Source organism: Propithecus coquereli, unplaced genomic scaffold (genome assembly GCF_000956105.1).
Source record: "Propithecus coquereli isolate 6110/MARCELLA unplaced genomic scaffold, Pcoq_1.0 Scaffold61, whole genome shotgun sequence".
NCBI classification, from domain to species: domain Eukaryota; kingdom Metazoa; phylum Chordata; class Mammalia; order Primates; family Indriidae; genus Propithecus; species Propithecus coquereli.
The window spans coordinates 8,078,493-8,095,393 of record NW_012152063.1 but is presented as its reverse complement, the minus strand read 5'-3'; the positions used below and the strand labels follow the sequence as shown (position 1 = coordinate 8,095,393).

Sequence of the window (16,901 nt, the reverse complement as noted above, 5' to 3'; positions counted from 1 at the left end):
TATTAACATATAATACGTCTCCTTCCACTCCTGGGGGTTGACCCATTCCTTCTCTGGAATGTAATAAAAAAAAAAAAAAAAAAAAAAAAAAAAAAAAAAATATATATATATATAAATAGATGCCTAAAGACAGCAGTACTCAAACTTTTTGGTCTGAGGACCCATTTACATTCTTAAAAATCGTTAAGGACTCCAAAGAGCTTTTGTTTATATAGGTTACATGGATTGATAATTACCACATTCAAAATGAAAACTGAGAAATTTATATTTATTAATTGATTTAAAAATAAGAAACCAATTATATATCTACATAAACAAAAAAACTATTTTCCAAAACAAAAACCAAAAATTTATTGAGATGAATAGCATTGTTTTGTTTGTAAATCTCATTACTATTTGGCTTAATAGAACACTTGGGTTATTACACATGCTTCTGTATTCACTCTGCTGCAATGTTGTTCTGGTTGAAGTGCATGAAGAAAATTTTACTCACAGAGACATGGAGTTGGAAAAGGAAGACTTGTGGACAAGTTTTCAAATAATTGTGGGCATTCTTTGATACTACACCAAAACTTGCAAATGATAGTTTCTTAAAGGTTAGCTATAATGTAGACTCAAGCCTATTAATTTTTTGTACTAGTATATTAAAATCCACTGGTTTATCATGCATGTAGAATAGATTTTCAACCACGTATAATTTTGTAACATCACACATTGGTCATTTGGAAAATACTGATTCACTGAGTTATGCAGAACTTCCAAATGTTGGCACATGTCATTATACAATATAAAAAAATTCACATTTGTTAATGTTGCCAACCATCTCATTGAGAAGCCATCATGCTCATGGTGACAGAAAAGAGTTTTCCATGATTCTAATTTTTGCTCGAAAGCTTGAATTTTGTTATTGGCAATAAACAATGTCAGCTGTTTTCTTTGAAGTGACAGGCTCATTTCATTTTTTAGAAAATATCTGTCAAATACCTAAGTCTGAATAATCATAGTTGTCATTCTTTCAAATAAAAGTTGTCTTTGAAAAAAGTGGCTAGATTGGCTCAGCTCACAACTGAAACAATCACACAAGTGCTTTCCCTCAGCATAACCATCATGCTTGAGTTATGGGGAAGAAGCAATTTACGTGTGCTTCTCACTTTGTCACACAGAATAATAAAAAGATGTGTATTCAGGGTCAAGGTTTAGCAAAATAATAACTTTTATCTTTTCAGGAAAGACATTCTTAAGTTAAAACAGCATTAAAATATTTTTATTGTGACTACTATAGTTTACTAGTAGTCTCTTGCCTCTGCCTTGATTTATGCTAAGATACAAGCAGTTTTACTCATCAATGCTTTTGCACCAACAGTGAAAATGTCAATAGTGAAAATAGCAATTAATGTTTTAGTATTATTATAAAAATATTTTTGCACCTGTGCTACCTCTAAAATGGCCTCAGACATAAAGTTGCCAGATTTAGCAAATAAAAATACAGGATGTCCAATTGAATCTGAATTCCAAACATAGAACAAATACGTTTTTAGTATAAATGTGTTCCAAATATTATTAATACATGGGATATACATATACTTACTATTCTTTATCTGAAATTTAAATTCAACTGAATGTCCTATATTTTATCTGTCAATCCTAGTCAAAGATCCAGATTCCACATTCTGAGAACCACTGCTTTGGGGTATTAGGCATTACGTTAAATTCTGAACTGAATAAGACTTAATACTTAAGTGCTAATTAAGTATTAGTACTTAAACTGACTAAAGGCTTAACACTTTATTTTCTCTATAGAAAATATCACTATCTGAAATTATCTTAATTTATTTGCATTACTTATTATCTCCCTCCCTCAAGAACAGCTTCATAAGGGAGAAATTTTATGTGTCTTGCTCATCACTAAATCCCTGGCACTTGGCACAAAAGAAATTCAATAAATGTTTGTTAAATGGATGAGTGAATAAGTAAGAAAGGAGTGCTGTGATACAAATGCTCACAGAGAATGAACAGGTATAGCAAAGACAGGACAGAGAGCCCAGGGTTCTGGGGCAGTGATTGCAAGTGCTCCCATTTGCTAGGTACCCATCAATAGGATGGAGGCCCAGGACCACCCAGAGTGAGCTTGGGAAAGCCTGGTGGTCTAGGTTTTAGCCCAGAAAGGGCTTAGGGACTATGGACAAAAGAAAATGGGAAGGAAAGGGGTATTCTAAAGAATATTCCTGTAGTCCAGCTAAAGCTCCTCACCTTCAAACATTATCTCCAGGATAAGTCTCCACATGCTTTATGAAAAATAACTATTCTTAGAAAAAAGATAGGAAGAAAGAAAGAACAGAACCAGGCACCAAGGTCTTAATGGCAGGCAGGATGTGACTCTTCCATTCACTGCAGGCAGCTAAAGAGGTTGTGAAGTTGTATATATGGAGAACCAAGAAGAGAGCCTCTTCCTGGGCTTACAGGATTGGAATTATGGTGGGTCCCAATTTAATTATTTTCTCATGAGAACTACATATCTTAAAAGAACTATATTCTCCAACCTCAATCTGATTATGAAGTTCGGCTAGAATACTTGAACACTTTAAACACCATCCAAACTCTCCTAATTGTAGCTGTTTGTGCGTGTGTGTGTTTGCCTGTTTATTAAGTTATGTATGTACTTATTTATTCACGGCTAGAGTGCAGTGGTGTGATCACAGCTCACTGGAACCCCAAACTCCTGAGTTCAAGGGATCCTCCCATCTCAGCCTCCTGAGTAGCTAGGACTACAGGCACTCACACCCAGCTAATCTTTTAATTTTTTTGTAGAGATGGGGGTCTCACTATGTTGCCCAGGCTAGTCTTGAACTCCTGGCCTCAGGTGTACTCCCACCGTGGCCTCCCAAAGTGCTGGGATTATAGGTATAAGCCACCTTGCCCAGACCACAGAATACATTTTGAAAACACAATTTTTCAGTTACCTGAAATATTAGGTTTTGTTTTCATTGGTGAATAAACAGAAAACATCCACTGCCCTGATGATTCCCAAACCTCCATATCTTTTATAATCCCTTCTCTGAAAAAAAGAAAACAAAAAAAAAAAGAGTAAAGCATCTTTTCAACTACTTGGCAAAATTTATTGTTTATCATTTTCAATGACTGAAACTTAAAATTCTAGCAAATACATAGTGTTAAATTTTTCCCATTATATTTTCTGAAGAGTGTTCTTTAAAGCAGAAGCTTATAGAAATATGAACTATATTTCATAGTTAAGTTAATAATTTTGGTTTTCCAATACACTGAATCATTAACAAATATACTGAAGAACTATCATACCCACCATACATTTTTAAAAGAATTAAAGTATAATAAAATACACAATACTAACTTTAATCTTTTTTTGCTCATTATCATAAACATCAATGATCATTTAATTGGGAATGAACAAAGTACTACTTAAATGATAGAATCATAAAATTTTAAAAGTGAGTTATAGGATTTCAGAGATGACTTTGTCTAATTCTCACATTTTGCAACAGGAGAAGCAGACCCATGTTCATACAATTAATTTGTGGCAAAGCCATGAATAGATTTGGTTCTACATTACTGTTTCCCCCATCCAGAATGTAACAATAAAATAACAGATATCACAGAGAATACTATATTAAGTTTAGGAATGCAACAAATAAAGAAAGGAGAGTTTTATTTGTTATTTTACTTTTTAAAAAAATAAATTGTATGTGGTGCATGGCTCAAAATGTTTACCACTGGTTCTGACTTAGTTATGGGAAGTAAAAGACTAACCAAGTATATTAAATTCCCTCCTGGAAGCTACGAACTGAGGGTATGTTACAGACAGCCAAGGATTGTTTTGGCACCAGTCATAAATTTTACCAGGAATGTTCTCAAGAAATGTCATGAATCTACTCCACAATAAATGAAGGAAATCAAATAAAATCAGTTTGAATAAGGGTAATAAATCAGTTTGAATAAGGGTAATCAAAATAAAGGTTTTAGAAAGAAATAAGAGATGCTATAAGTGACCTCCAAGATCACAAGTTGTTCTAAATTACCTCATACTTTGTAAAGAACTCATAGTTCAGAATGAACTTAAGCAGGACTAACCTTAGAAAGATATTCACAATACAGCGTTAAAAACAGAAAGTGGAAAAAAGCATAATTAGCTCTAAAAAGGCCCTCTGCTAATATGGAAAGAGGATATATTTTTAAGTGAAATAAAGTCTAGTACGATATATATGATAGCAAGAGACTGGGTATCCCTGAGTGATAGGATCATGGGTGATTTTCCTTCTTTTTGCTCACTCTGATTTTTTAATAATGCATTATTTCTTTTTTTTGAGACAGAGTCTGGCTCTGTTGCCCTGGCTAGAGTGCCGTGGCGTCAGCCTAGCTCACAGCAACCTCAAACTCCTGGGCTCGAGCAATCCTCCTGCCTCAGCCTCCAGAGTAGCTGGGACTACAGGCATGCGCCACCATGCCCGGCTAATTTTTTCTATATATTTTTAGTTGTCCAGATAATTTCTTTCTATTTTTAGTAGAGATGGGGTCTTGGTCTTGCTCAGGCTGGTCTCGAACTCCTGACCTTGAGCGATCCACCTGCCTCGGCCTCCCAGAGTGCTAGGATTACAGGCATGAGCCATTGCGCCCGGCCGCATTACTTCTTTTTTAAAAATACTGTAGGCGCTTTTGAAAAAAATAAGCAAATGGGTAGTAATTTTCCGGAAGGGTTCCACTTACAGAAGTTTCTTTTCATCTTTCTGCCCATCAGAGCTAAGTGAAGCAAATGGGTTCTCTGACAATCCAAAGCCCCTATTCCTACTAGCTGAAGCTCCAGAATTAAATGAGCTGAAAGATGGCTTTTCTTGATCTCTGCTGCCCCCCCATGGTGTTGGTTTGGAGAAACTGGATGGCTGAATGACACTGGAATATCTCTGGCTGGTGGTATTCCATCCACGTCTGTTACTACCTAAAATAAATAATAAAACAAAATAACTTCACTAACAAATCCTCTTCTAAATCTCAAAAATCTTCATTATATTTTGTCTTGTTATGTTTAGACATTATATTAAGATTCACAAGCACCACACTTCCATTCATTTAAAATGATAATCTCTTCATTTTGATTTATATATAGCAGTCAGGTGTAATAACAAATCACATAATGGTCTGCTTGCATTGTCTGTTTAATGAGATTGAGAGGGCTATAAATCCATAGGAAAATAATGATATATTACTAAATTTAGCTAAGTAAGTTTATTAAATAAACAATTGTTTGATAGTGGAGTGGACAGAGGGCATGCATCCTAAATCATAAGCTCCTTCAGGATATAAAGCTCTGTTTGTATCATTCTTTTCTCCCCCACCTGGCCGTATATTATAGGATAGGCTGAAAAATGGACAATGAATTAAAGAGTTTGTTGAATATAAAAGATTAGATTTTACCCTTTGTACTTAAATAGATGTTTATTATGTGACTCAGTCTTCCCTCTGGGAAAACAACACCTACACACCTACCTTTCACAGGGAGAGTACAGAGGTAACTTACATGTGCTTGAAGTGTATTGAGTTCCTCTGAGATTTCTAATACTTCATAAATAGCAAAATGAGTCAACAGGATTCTCTCCTGTCTCTATACTGTCTTTTTTTTTTTTTTTTGAGACTGGGGTCTTGCTCTGTCTCCCAGGCTAGAGTGCAGTGGCGTCATCACAGCTCACTGCAACCTCAAATTCCTGGGCTCCAGTGATCCTCCTGTCTAAGCCTTCCAAGTAGTTGGGACTACAGATGTCTGGCACCACACCTGGCTAATTTTTCTAGAGATGGGGTCTTGATCTTGCTCAGGCTGGTCTAGAACTTCTGGCCCTCAAGCAGTCCCCCTGCCTCAGCCTACCAGAGTGCTAGGATTACAGGAGTGAGCCACTGTGCCCCGCCTCTCTATATTGTCTTTCATTTTATCACTTTAGCAATCTCATTTACTCATCACTTCCTATTTAGGGCCAAAATAAAGGTAATTTGTTTCTGACTGAATTAGGAGATATTCCATTAAAAACATTAAAAATTGGAATGATGGGATATATGCCCAGTTATGAAAGTTCATCTCCCAACTCTAAACTACTTAATACATCCAAAAAGAAAAGGGAGGACCAGATCCCTCCAGTAGGAGTTAATGGTATCTTTTTTCCTAAAGTTCCAAATTCTACCTGGGATGACACAACTGAAGAAATTCACTTCCATTTGTATGTCGCTTTTGGCTTTCATACTTACTTATAATTCTAGAAGCATTCATTTGTTTCTGGGAGCTATACACCGTTTATCTGTCAAGTTTTATTTATACTTTTTTCATCCATCAATCTATCCAATATTTATTTTCTAATTACATTAAGAGAAAGTCTCCACAGAATGTCAAATATTACACCCTGTTGTTCTGAAAATATATTTATCAGATCCCGAGCCCTAATTTTTGGTTTGGAATATTTCACTAGACCAATTGCGGATGACCCAAAAGAACTGTCTTCAAGAAGAGGGATCAGATGTGAAACCACCATGCAACGCAAGGTTAAAGGGTCAGATGAATAGCCCTAAAGGAGGGGCGTGAAGGAGACTGCACCTTGTGATACTTTAAAGCACTAAATTCCAGTGCTAAGAAAATAACACCTAATTATTCATCTGACCTTTAAAATCCTCTGTTGTGCCATGGTTTCATGTCTGTTCCCTCCTCTCCTTGAAGACAAAAGCTTTAACAATGACATACATCCAGGGAGCCAGTCAACGTGGCCCCCACATTCCCTTTCCTCACAATCTGGAGAGTTCTTAACTGGGCGTCCCACCTTCCCAATTTTACGAGCACGTGCATTTTTCTGCGGTATGGCTCTGCAGCTTTCATTAGATTTTCAAGACTTCGCGACTTCCCCAAAATGAAAAGTCCCGATTCTGACGCAAGTTGTTAGCTTCTCTCTCGAAAAAAGAACTTAGTAAATATTATATTCAAGGTGTCAAGTGAAGAAACCAAGTATACATAAGGATAGTAAAGCAAGGAGGCCCTGTGTCGACTCACGAGAATGTTTCCAATCACGGCCATTCACCAACAAGGTAGTTTGGATAGACACTTCCGATTTAAACACTCATTGCCTGGCATGAGCATCCGGGGCCAAACCCTTGTCCTCGCCCGCTCAACGGAAACCGACCACTTGCCTAACCCTCGGCTAGAAACGTCAGATAAAAATACTATGCGGGCGGTGGGCGGGGCCGGCGAGGCCGCGCCGCGGGCACGTCCGGGTCACCTGACCAGCGCGAATTGGCGCTGAGCCCAGCGCTGGGACAGCCGCGGGACGGCCGAGGCCTTCCGGCCGGCCTCCTACCAGGCCTTCCCCGCTTCGCTTGAGGCAGAGGATTGAGGGGAGCGTCACCTGAGGGCTGTTGCTGTGGCTGCTGCCGTCCCCCGCCTGCACCCCTGGCACCGGGATGTTCGTTCCAGCACCGGTCTCCGAAGCGGCACCGGCCTTGAAGGAAGAACTGACAAATGGTCATTGCGACGGCGTCGCCAACGGAGGGGTCTTCAGTCAGCACCAGTCAGCGAGCAGAGGGCCCCGAACAGCCGACGGCGCCTAACCGGCTACTGTGATGTCATCTTCTCGCGGCCGGAGACCCTTTCCTTCTTCTTCCGCTCCCAGAGCGATGAGAGACGTGGATTTTAGCCAATAGGATTGGACACGAGCGGACTGCCGTGACGCACGGCATGTGTCCGGGGAAGGCGGGATACTTGAACGGTTACGCGGAGAAAGGGAACGCGTTTGACCCCGGTGCAGGGCCTCGGACTTCAGGGAGGTCCGAAAAATGAGAGGAAAGCAGATTAAACAAACGCAGAGCTCCAGTAAGGACCTGAGAGGAGAATTAGCTCTCGTTTTAGAGGCCGAGGCGTTCTTTTCATTTGTAACTGCTGAGACAGTAAAAATTAACTCGCGCTGAGAAAGTGAAAAATTGCCCAGGCATTCATTAGGATGGATAAGAAAGATACAGCCGGCTGTTACGTAATAGGAAACAATGTATCTTTTAAGATTCTTTTTAGGACACACTGCAACGGAAAAGTATAATAACCTCTCTTTGAGTGAATACTACATTCTTACACACTGGGAAACGTTCATTAAAGTCCAGCTACACGTTGTTATTTGAAATTATTTAAGAATGAAACATCCCATTCTTTCCTGGAGGATCTATCTCACTTTGACACAGATGCAGCCTCAATTTCTACCCAGGTGCAGGGCTTCAAACAAAGGGTTTCTGAAAACAACGTTCCATATTTTATTAATTTTGCAGTTTCCAGGGAAATAAGACCCTATATTCATTTCTCAGTCCAGACCTAATGTTGATGCCTTCACACAGAGGTCTGCTTTGCTTTGGGCCTAGCAAAAAAATTTCATTTAAATTTCACCTAAACTCCACTCTTTCCCCCAGATACAATATCTAACTTTTATTTCGTATGGTGAGACCTCCCACGGTCCCTCTGGTGCACAGTCTCCTTGGTTGCAATGAGTCAATAAATCTAACTTTGTTGGATTATAGATTTGTCCTGGTAGTTTTAGGGTGATTGGGTTGGGGTGAGCCGTTGATCTTGCTCACGTACTTTGTATTTTGAGGACTGCAGAATCTACAGGAGCGCTGGGAACTACTGGTGCGAACTAGTTTGTTTTTTTTCAATCGGTGTAATTCCTTTTCCTTGAAACAATCAAATTTATGTAAGAGTTACAAATACAGTACGAAGAACTTTTTTCCTGAACCGTTTGAGACTATGTTGCCGACTTAATGTGCCATCACCCAAATACTTACAGTATATTTCCTACAAACAAGGACATTCTCCTACATAACCACAACACAGTCATCAAAATTAGAACTTTACTATGGATGATGCATCACGACTATCTAATCCTTAGACTCCATTCATGTTTTGCCAAATGTCCCAGTAATGCCGTTTAAAGGACCCAGTTCAGAATCATTTGTGTCTTAGTCATGTTTCATGTGTCTCCTTCAGTCTGGAACATTTCCTCAACCTTTCCTTGATTTTCATGACCTTGACACTCTTGAAAATTACAGGTTAGTTATATTGCGGAAGTTACTCAATGAAGATCTGTTTGATGTTTTCTCATGATTAGACTCAGGTTGTGTATTTTTGTTAGGATTATCATGGAAGTGATACTGTGGTTTTCACATTGCATGTTGTGCACAATTTCAATTTGACCCATTACCTGTGATGTTCACTTTGATCACTTAAGGTAGTGTCCGCCAACCTGCTCCACCATAAAGTTACTCTTTTCCTCATTAAGAATTTTGTGGGGAGATACTTTGAAAGTATATAAAAATCCAGTTGCTTAGTAAGCTTTTAGTTCATTCATTTATTTATTCCTCTCAGTATGGACTCACGATTTCCAGTTTTATTCCATGGGTTATGATCCATTACTATCATTTCTTTTAAAGAGACAGGGTCTTGCTCTGTTGCCCAGCTTGGAGTGTGGTGGCCTGATCATAGCTCACTGCAAACTGAACTCCTGGGCTCAAGCAATCCTCCCACCTAAGCCTTTGGAATAGCTCAGAATACAGGTGCACATCACCATACCTGGCTTTTTTTTTTTTGTAGAGATAAGGTCTCACTATGTTGCCCAGGCTGGTCTTGAACTCCTGGGCTCAACTGATCCTTCCACCTTTGCCTCCCAAAGTGCTAGGATTACAGATGTGAGCCACTGCACCTGGCCCCTATAATTTATTTGGATGCTCAAGTCATCCCCAGTTTGACCAGTGGGAGCCCCTTTAAGCTCCTTTGTCCATTTGACAAAGGACAAAAAAAATCCCCGCGATTATTTGAGCACTTCTTTACTTTCTGAGCCAAAGAGATGCTCTAGGCTAATTTTTATATTTTCTCTACTCCAGCCCTGGAATCAGTCATTTCTCCAAGGAACCCCGAGTCCTTTTGGTGGTACTCAGAAACCAAGAGCTGAGCTCTAAGTGTGCTCATTGTTATTGTGATGTCTTTGGTCCCAGGCCTTTTCATGGACCTTGCTAGGAAATAGACACACACATTTACATCAGTACATATTTTTATATCTATATGTATGTATTGAGAACTGAGTTCACACCAATAATCTCTAATTCCAATCCAAGATCACGGGATTCATTTTATTTTCCTCCTATATTTGTAATTCCCTTCTTTGATAGTGAGAAACTAGGGTTCCATTGTTTTTAATATATTGTTATCTGCTTGTATTAACCAGTATCTCTTTGTAGCCACTGACTTCTCATACCTGTAAATGCCAGCATGTGTGAGGACTTTGCTGGGATCCTAGACCTAAAATAATACCAGTGGTGGCTGAAGCTTAAGTGACAGTAAGCACAGTGCTTGGTGAAGGGGGAGAGGGGCAAGGTCAGAATCCTGGTTGACATTGTCTAGGTGGTGCGCTGTGAGACAATGAGAGCCTAGGGCTGAGGCTTGCAGAATGTGGTAGTGATAATTTTGGTGAGAGGTATAGGTGGAAATCAGGAGAGTGGGATCACAGGAAGGAAACTTCTGTTTTCAAGATGGCAGAGTAAAAATACTTGTCTCCCCTTCCTTTTGAAAATCATCTCAAAAGGGAAAACAAGCAAAAACACCATTATTTGATTATCCTAGGAGATATCCATAATCTCAAACCACAATTTATTAACACTGAATGCAGATGGAAGAGCAGATAGTAAATTACTTAGATAAGTAGAAGTTGAAATTAAATTTCTGTAAGGTGGACACTGAGTCCCCAGGGAAGGCCAAAAAGCCTGAGGAATTAAAAGCCACCAGGTACCAGAGAAGGGTGGATTGTTTTGAAATCTGTATGAGGTATGGTTAGAACTTAGCTCCAAAAACCCACCGAGTGAGGCAACTATCCCAATCTGATAGGAGATAAGTTTCTTCCTTGAAAAAAGGGAATGAGAGGCTTCAGAGTCCAGGACAATGGGTACAGAGAGAGCTTATGCTTATTGAACAGTGACTTAGAATCCCTTTTGCCTGAGCTCCAGAAATCCTGCAGCTAGGCTTACAGTCCCCCTCTTTCCAATTTGCCCTCCTCCTTCTCCCAAAGGGCAAGAGATTGGAAGATTATTTTCTAGAGAATCAAACATCCCAGAAAAATACCTATGTATCTCTCATGGATTCCACCCCCCCCCCAAAAAAACAGCTTGGCCATTCATTTATCACATAATAAAGTTCACCCTTATGCCCCCAATTTATCAATATTTAATGTTTCATTTTAAATATAAATGCAAAGCCAGGGACCATATATTTGAGGACAGACACCAACAAGAAAGGAATAAAACAAACAGAAGTTAGAGGAAACAAAAGCTTAAAAAATGTTAAAGAAATGAAAATATCCTCAGAGGATAACATGGAACAAGAACACCATACCACATAAAAGAACAATCATAAAAAGAAAATGCTCTTGGAAAACATGGATAGTGGGAACAAATTAGAGGGTTGGAAGAGAAAGTCAGGGGAATCCTTTATAACAGGGACCCCCAGCCTATGGTAAGTTGTATAATTATTTCATTATATATTACAATGCAATAATAAAGTGCACAATAAATGTAATGCACTTGAATCATCCTGAAACCATCCCCTGTGCCCCCCGTCTGTGGAAAAATCGTCTTCCATGAAAACGGTCCCTGGTGCCAAAAAGGTTGGGGACAGACAGCTGCTTTGTAAGACTCAAACTAGATCTTGAACCCCGTTTTACATCTTTGTTATGAGAGAGGGCATAAAGTTCTGGAAAGTAAAAAGCTTTCTAGTTAGTAAGGGTAATATTTCAGACAATTTTCTAGCACAGACTTTTTTTTATTTTGATTTTTTCCTGGTTTAAAACATCTTGGGAAGGAGGAAAGTTAGGAAGATGAAAGTGGATTCAAGCTTTTAAAGGTCTTTTGAGGCAACTATAGAGGAAGGAGGATATTTAAAGGAAGGATTTATCAAGTGTTGAATGATACAACCTACAAATGTCCTTTTATGTTACCAAATTATTTGGATTTAGTGAGAGCTGTTTGGTGCCATGTTGGAGGAAATTGGATTTTCTCAAGTCTTTGGTGTATGTTAAGAGTATTAACCTTAAAAAGCAAAATTTCCTCCAAATATCTTCTTTACCCTGGCATATACAGCAAATCCAGAATTTTTCATGGTAATAATATGTAAGAGAAAAGGAATATAGGCTCCTTGGTTGAATAATTATTTAGTATATGGCTTACTTTGATTTTGTTAGCAATATATCAAAATAATTCACGACTCAATTTTTCATGAAAATATATACGTCAAATTTTTGAAAGCTAGGCCACAAAGTCACAATTATAATTATCATTTTTTATAGCAAGTTTTTTCAAGATGCTAAAGTCTCATGTTCAAATTGTGACTTTTTGAAAGTATAATGCTGTGTCATTTTTGATGCTGTCATCAAAATAGTGTCATTGCAAAGGATATAATATTAACATATCAAAAGTCTACTAAAGAGAACTTTACAAGGTAGGTTTTTTTTGGGAAAAAAGTAATAGATAATGTATTTGTCAATATGGTGTACTTTTACCCATTATTCTGGAATTGACAATTTTGTACAGTATTTCCAAGGCAGAAAAAGACACTAATTAGGAATTATGATACGAATTGCTAAGGGAAAAAAAACTTTATTATAACCTACATCATATCTGTCCACATACTTACTATAGTGTGTTCTAGTTAGTAAGGCTAGTATGCTTAAAATATCTTAAACAGTGCTATATATTCTATAGGGGAGATTATCACATTAAATGAATATAACCATATTATGATAAATATTCTGCCCTCAAAAAAAAACTAAACTAGGTACGTTTTCAATGAAGTGCAAAGTTCAAAATCCTACATAAAAATGGTCAGAACAGATCTAGAGACAGAAAGATTAGTGGTTGCCTAGGGCTACGGCATTTAGGGGGGTTTTCTGGGTTCAAGTGTCCCCCCAAAATTCATGTCTACCCAGAACCTTAGAATGTAATCTCATTCGGAAATCGGGTCTTTGCAGATGTCTTAATAATTAGTTAAGATAAGGTCATACTGGATTGGGGAGGGAGAAGGCTATGTTGTCCTTATGAGAACACCAGGTAAAGATAAAGGGACACACAGGGGAAAAGGCCATGTGAAGACAGGCAGAGAAAGAAGTGAAGCAGCTCCAAGCCAAGGAATACCAGGGATTGGTGACAACCACCAGAAACTGTGGGAGAGGCATGGGTAGTTTCTGCCTTAGAGCCTTTAGAGGGAACCAATCCTGTTGACACTTTGATTTAGGACTTCTGGCCTCCTGAACTGTGAGAATAAATTTCTGTTGTTTTAAGCCATCAAATTTGTGGTAATTTGTTACAGCAGCCCTAGGAAACTAATACAGGGAGAAAATAGGGAGACATTGCTAATGAGTACAGGGTTTCTTTTTGGGGTGATGGAAATATTCTGAAATTGTAGTGATGGCACAACTCCGTGGATAGACTAAAAACCACTGAATGGTACACTTTAAATAAGTGAATTGTATGGTATGTGAATTATATCCCAATAAAGCTGTTAAGTACATTTAAAAAACCTATGTAAGTATTCCTATTATTATGTTTTTTCTAATTCCTTTTTAATTTAAACATTTTTAGGGTTTAAGACTATTATAACCTCCACATAAAGAAAACTGAAAATTAAATGACATTGCTTCACAAATTCTAATAACCATTACCTAACACATTTAAAATGAAGAAGGAATAGAACTGAGCAGTCTGTTTCAAGTTAAAAAATATTTAATATCATCAGATAAAAACATCGATGGTGACAGCTTTACATGGCTCATTCCGTACATAGTGAAAAGGGCAAAACATTGCTAGGAAAGAAATGAGTAGTTGGGTTTGTAAAAGGTTTATTGACCACATGAAAACAAGGAATAGAAGATGACATCTATTTAACTCATATTATTACAAAACTATTTAGAGACAACTGGGTTAAATATCTCTGATGTGTTCTGCTAAGGGAAAAGAAGTCACGTATCTTTTTAATCCATAAGAAGTTCAAAGTCAACCCTGATAATGTGGTACAACTATCAAATGCTTTTCTAATGATCTAGAGATTTGCTATAAATAGCTTTATCTTTTGCTAGTTAATCTTCTTATGATTGGATTTTTTTGTAACAGTGAGGACTGAAGAAGTGGAATCCTTTTTTAACCACTGGGTAAAACAGTGACATAAGTTAATGATGGGTGCTAAGCTTAACATTGCATGTTAAAAAGATGGAACGTATTTAATTGGATTGAATACATTTCATGAGGAGTTGGACACATTAAGTCCCAAATCTGTTTATGAAGTTTTATGAGAGAGTGTGTATGCCTCGACTCACTCTGGCTTGCTTTTAAAATGGAATACATTTGGCACTAAATGAAACAAATGAAGACAAGCAAAACTATGTGAGACTAAACTGCTCCATCAGAGTTGCCCATCTTGACTTACAATTCATACTATTTCTTAGTTCTTGATTGAACAGAAACAAACAGACCTAACCACATAGCACTTCTGTGATGTATGAAAATAGAATCTAGAGCTAAGATGAGGCTGCTTCACTGATGAGCCAATCCTCCACTCTGCCAAAATCATAGTTACAAATGTGAAATTCATATTTTCACCGAATGCCTATAATTTTTCAAGTTTTCTTGCTAGATATGTTCTTGGTTATATGGCCAGCTAAAATATGGTCTTTGAATTAAGTAAGGAAATCCATATAAATGAAACATTTTACAGGGACCTTACTTCACGTGAAACTTTCTTTACCAAAACACCAAACCAAAACTTTGTAACCAAACTCCTGGAACAAAGCACTAGTGGCCATATTTTTTTGAGTCTAATGAGTCTTGAAGTCCACTCATTTTTCATGTTTCAAGGGTCTCTTCATTTGCCCCACAAGTATCAACAACACAAATTAAACAACTTGTGACTGGAAAAGCACGGACTTTGGAGTTGGCGACCCACTTGTCTGTTTCAGTATTATATTCGAGAATGTGTCCTAATCGACCCACACCTTGAAAACCAGCCAAGACATAAACTATAGAGCCAACTGCTGCACACTTCACTGTGACACCCTTCCATGGCATTGGTGACACCATCTTCCATTCATTCAATTTAATATCGTAATATTCCACATTGTCCAGACCACCTTCAAAAGAGTAAAACATGAACAACATGAAAAACCGTATGAACAATTCTCTTAAAGTAGTAATTTTTTTGTATGTCTCCAATATTTTATTATAAAAGTTTTCAAGCACACAGAAAAGTTGTAAAAATTTTACAATGAATACCCACATACCCGCCACCTAAATTCTTATTCTTACAATAGAAATTTATTTTATTTTATTTCTTTTTTTAGAAACAGTCTCACTCTGTTGCCCAGGCTGGAGTGTAGTGACACAATCATAGCTCACTGAACCCTTGGACTCCTGGCCTCAAGCGATCCTCCTGCCTCGGTCTCCCAAAGTGCTGGGATTACAGGCACTGTGCCTGGTCTAGAAATTTAACTTTAATTTTTAAATATTGATATTTTTTCTACAAAATTAAAAATGTTCTATGTATTCTGGAAAAACCACAAAGTAAACCAGTCAGTGATTTCCCTTTGGATTAACTTTGATTATAATTATTCAAATGTCCTTCTTTTTCCTTCTATCTTTTAGCAGTTTATGGAAAATAGCAATGGATGGGAGAAGGGAAAGAAGTTATTTATTTGTTATACTTAAGTAATGCTTAAATGTATTGACTAAAATGAAGCTTGTGGATTATCTGCAGATTCAGGTCAGACTCCCTGTTATTTAAGACAATAATTTAAGATTCTTTTTAGTACATAATTATTTAAGAAAATAAAAAGGCCAAATTTAGTCATTTAAAAAATAATAATATTAATATTTTCATGCAATGTTTAAAAATGTTTAGGAACTTTGCCATTTAGAACCTGGATACAAGTCCTAAAGCTTGTATTTAAAAAGTTTTTAAAGGTTTTTAAAGTTCAAATGTTTCTACTGCTTAGCAGTTCTTAAAATACCATTCCCCAGGGCATATTTGGAAATGGATGGGAGCCATCCGAGATTGCCACCATGACTAGTAGCCACTAGTGACATTTCATAGACAGGGACTGTTTAATGTCCTGCAGTGTTTTATCAAATATGTTCCCAGAAACTATAAAAATAGATATATGTGGTAAATGCTTGTATCTAGATTTTAAGAAATTATTCAATAATTTAAGGATCAGCATACTCATTAGGAAAGTGGAAGAGTGAATTAATATCACGTACCCAAACCATTCTGACCACCCACAGCAAATATCTTGTCTTTTACAAATACCAGCCCATGATTCTTCCTGGCCTCAATCATTGGACACAGCTCAGTCCATCTGAAAAAAATCAAAGAAAGGGTTTAGTGTACTTACTCACAGGAAGTAAAAGGACTCTTACACTAATAAGAAAGGTCTATTATCCTAATTAAGTGTTTATTTACTACTCGCATGTGTACTTATACGCAAAATGTCCAGAAGACTAGAACACAAAAATTTAACAATGATTATGGGTAATTTATTTATAGGTTGGGTAAACAGGGATTTTATTCCTTTCAATTCTGATAGGATTTAAGAAATGGGGGATATCTGGAGACTATTAACACATCTTTGGAAGAAATCCATTTCTTGTGGTTCACAATAGCGTGTAAAATGGCAACAAAAAAGGAGAAGCTACTAAAAGAGAATATAAAGCACTAATTCTATCACATATGGTTTTAATTAATATTTATGTATGTGAAGGTAAAACAAACTTATAGTGGGCCTCAAGCAATCAGCACATCAGTAGTGTCTGTTACTATGGACATGTTTGTCTTTAAA

General features: G+C 37.4%; 3 protein-coding genes across 4 annotated transcripts in view; all 3 read right to left on the bottom strand.

The window, feature by feature from the left end:
• The window catches only part of LOC105822426 (nucleoporin-like protein 2), a gene marked incomplete at its 3' end in the record, with an annotated part of 14,682 nt that extends 12,590 nt beyond the window's left edge, over positions 1 to 2,092 (bottom strand). Inside the window, exon 1 of the mRNA XM_012659402.1 lies at positions 2,089 to 2,092. Coding sequence (XP_012514856.1) covers positions 2,089 to 2,092 — 4 coding nt within the window. The remainder of the gene's footprint in view (positions 1 to 2,088) is intronic.
• LOC105822455 (nucleoporin-like protein 2) lies at positions 1,762 to 8,025 on the bottom strand. The gene is made up of 4 exons (XM_012659439.1): positions 7,404 to 8,025; positions 4,738 to 4,966; positions 2,961 to 3,055; positions 1,762 to 2,176 (listed from the first exon to the last, which is right to left on the bottom strand). The coding sequence occupies exons 1-4, from the start codon at positions 7,522 to 7,524 to the stop codon at positions 2,154 to 2,156; spliced, it is 468 nt and encodes a 155-aa protein (XP_012514893.1). The 5' UTR covers positions 7,525 to 8,025; the 3' UTR covers positions 1,762 to 2,153.
• Positions 8,026 to 13,783: 5,758 nt separating this feature from the next.
• KLHL7 (kelch-like family member 7) overlaps positions 13,784 to 16,901 on the bottom strand; it is a 55,649-nt gene continuing 52,531 nt past the window's right edge. Inside the window, exons 10-11 of one of the 2 annotated variants that reach the window (XM_012659437.1) lie at positions 16,324 to 16,421; positions 13,784 to 15,197 (exon numbers count right to left, since the gene is read on the bottom strand). In XM_012659437.1, the coding sequence (XP_012514891.1) occupies positions 14,914 to 15,197; positions 16,324 to 16,421 (382 nt within the window). In that variant the 3' untranslated portion in view covers positions 13,784 to 14,913. The remainder of the gene's footprint in view (positions 15,198 to 16,323; positions 16,422 to 16,901) is intronic. The other variant, XM_012659438.1, reaches the window with a different exon arrangement.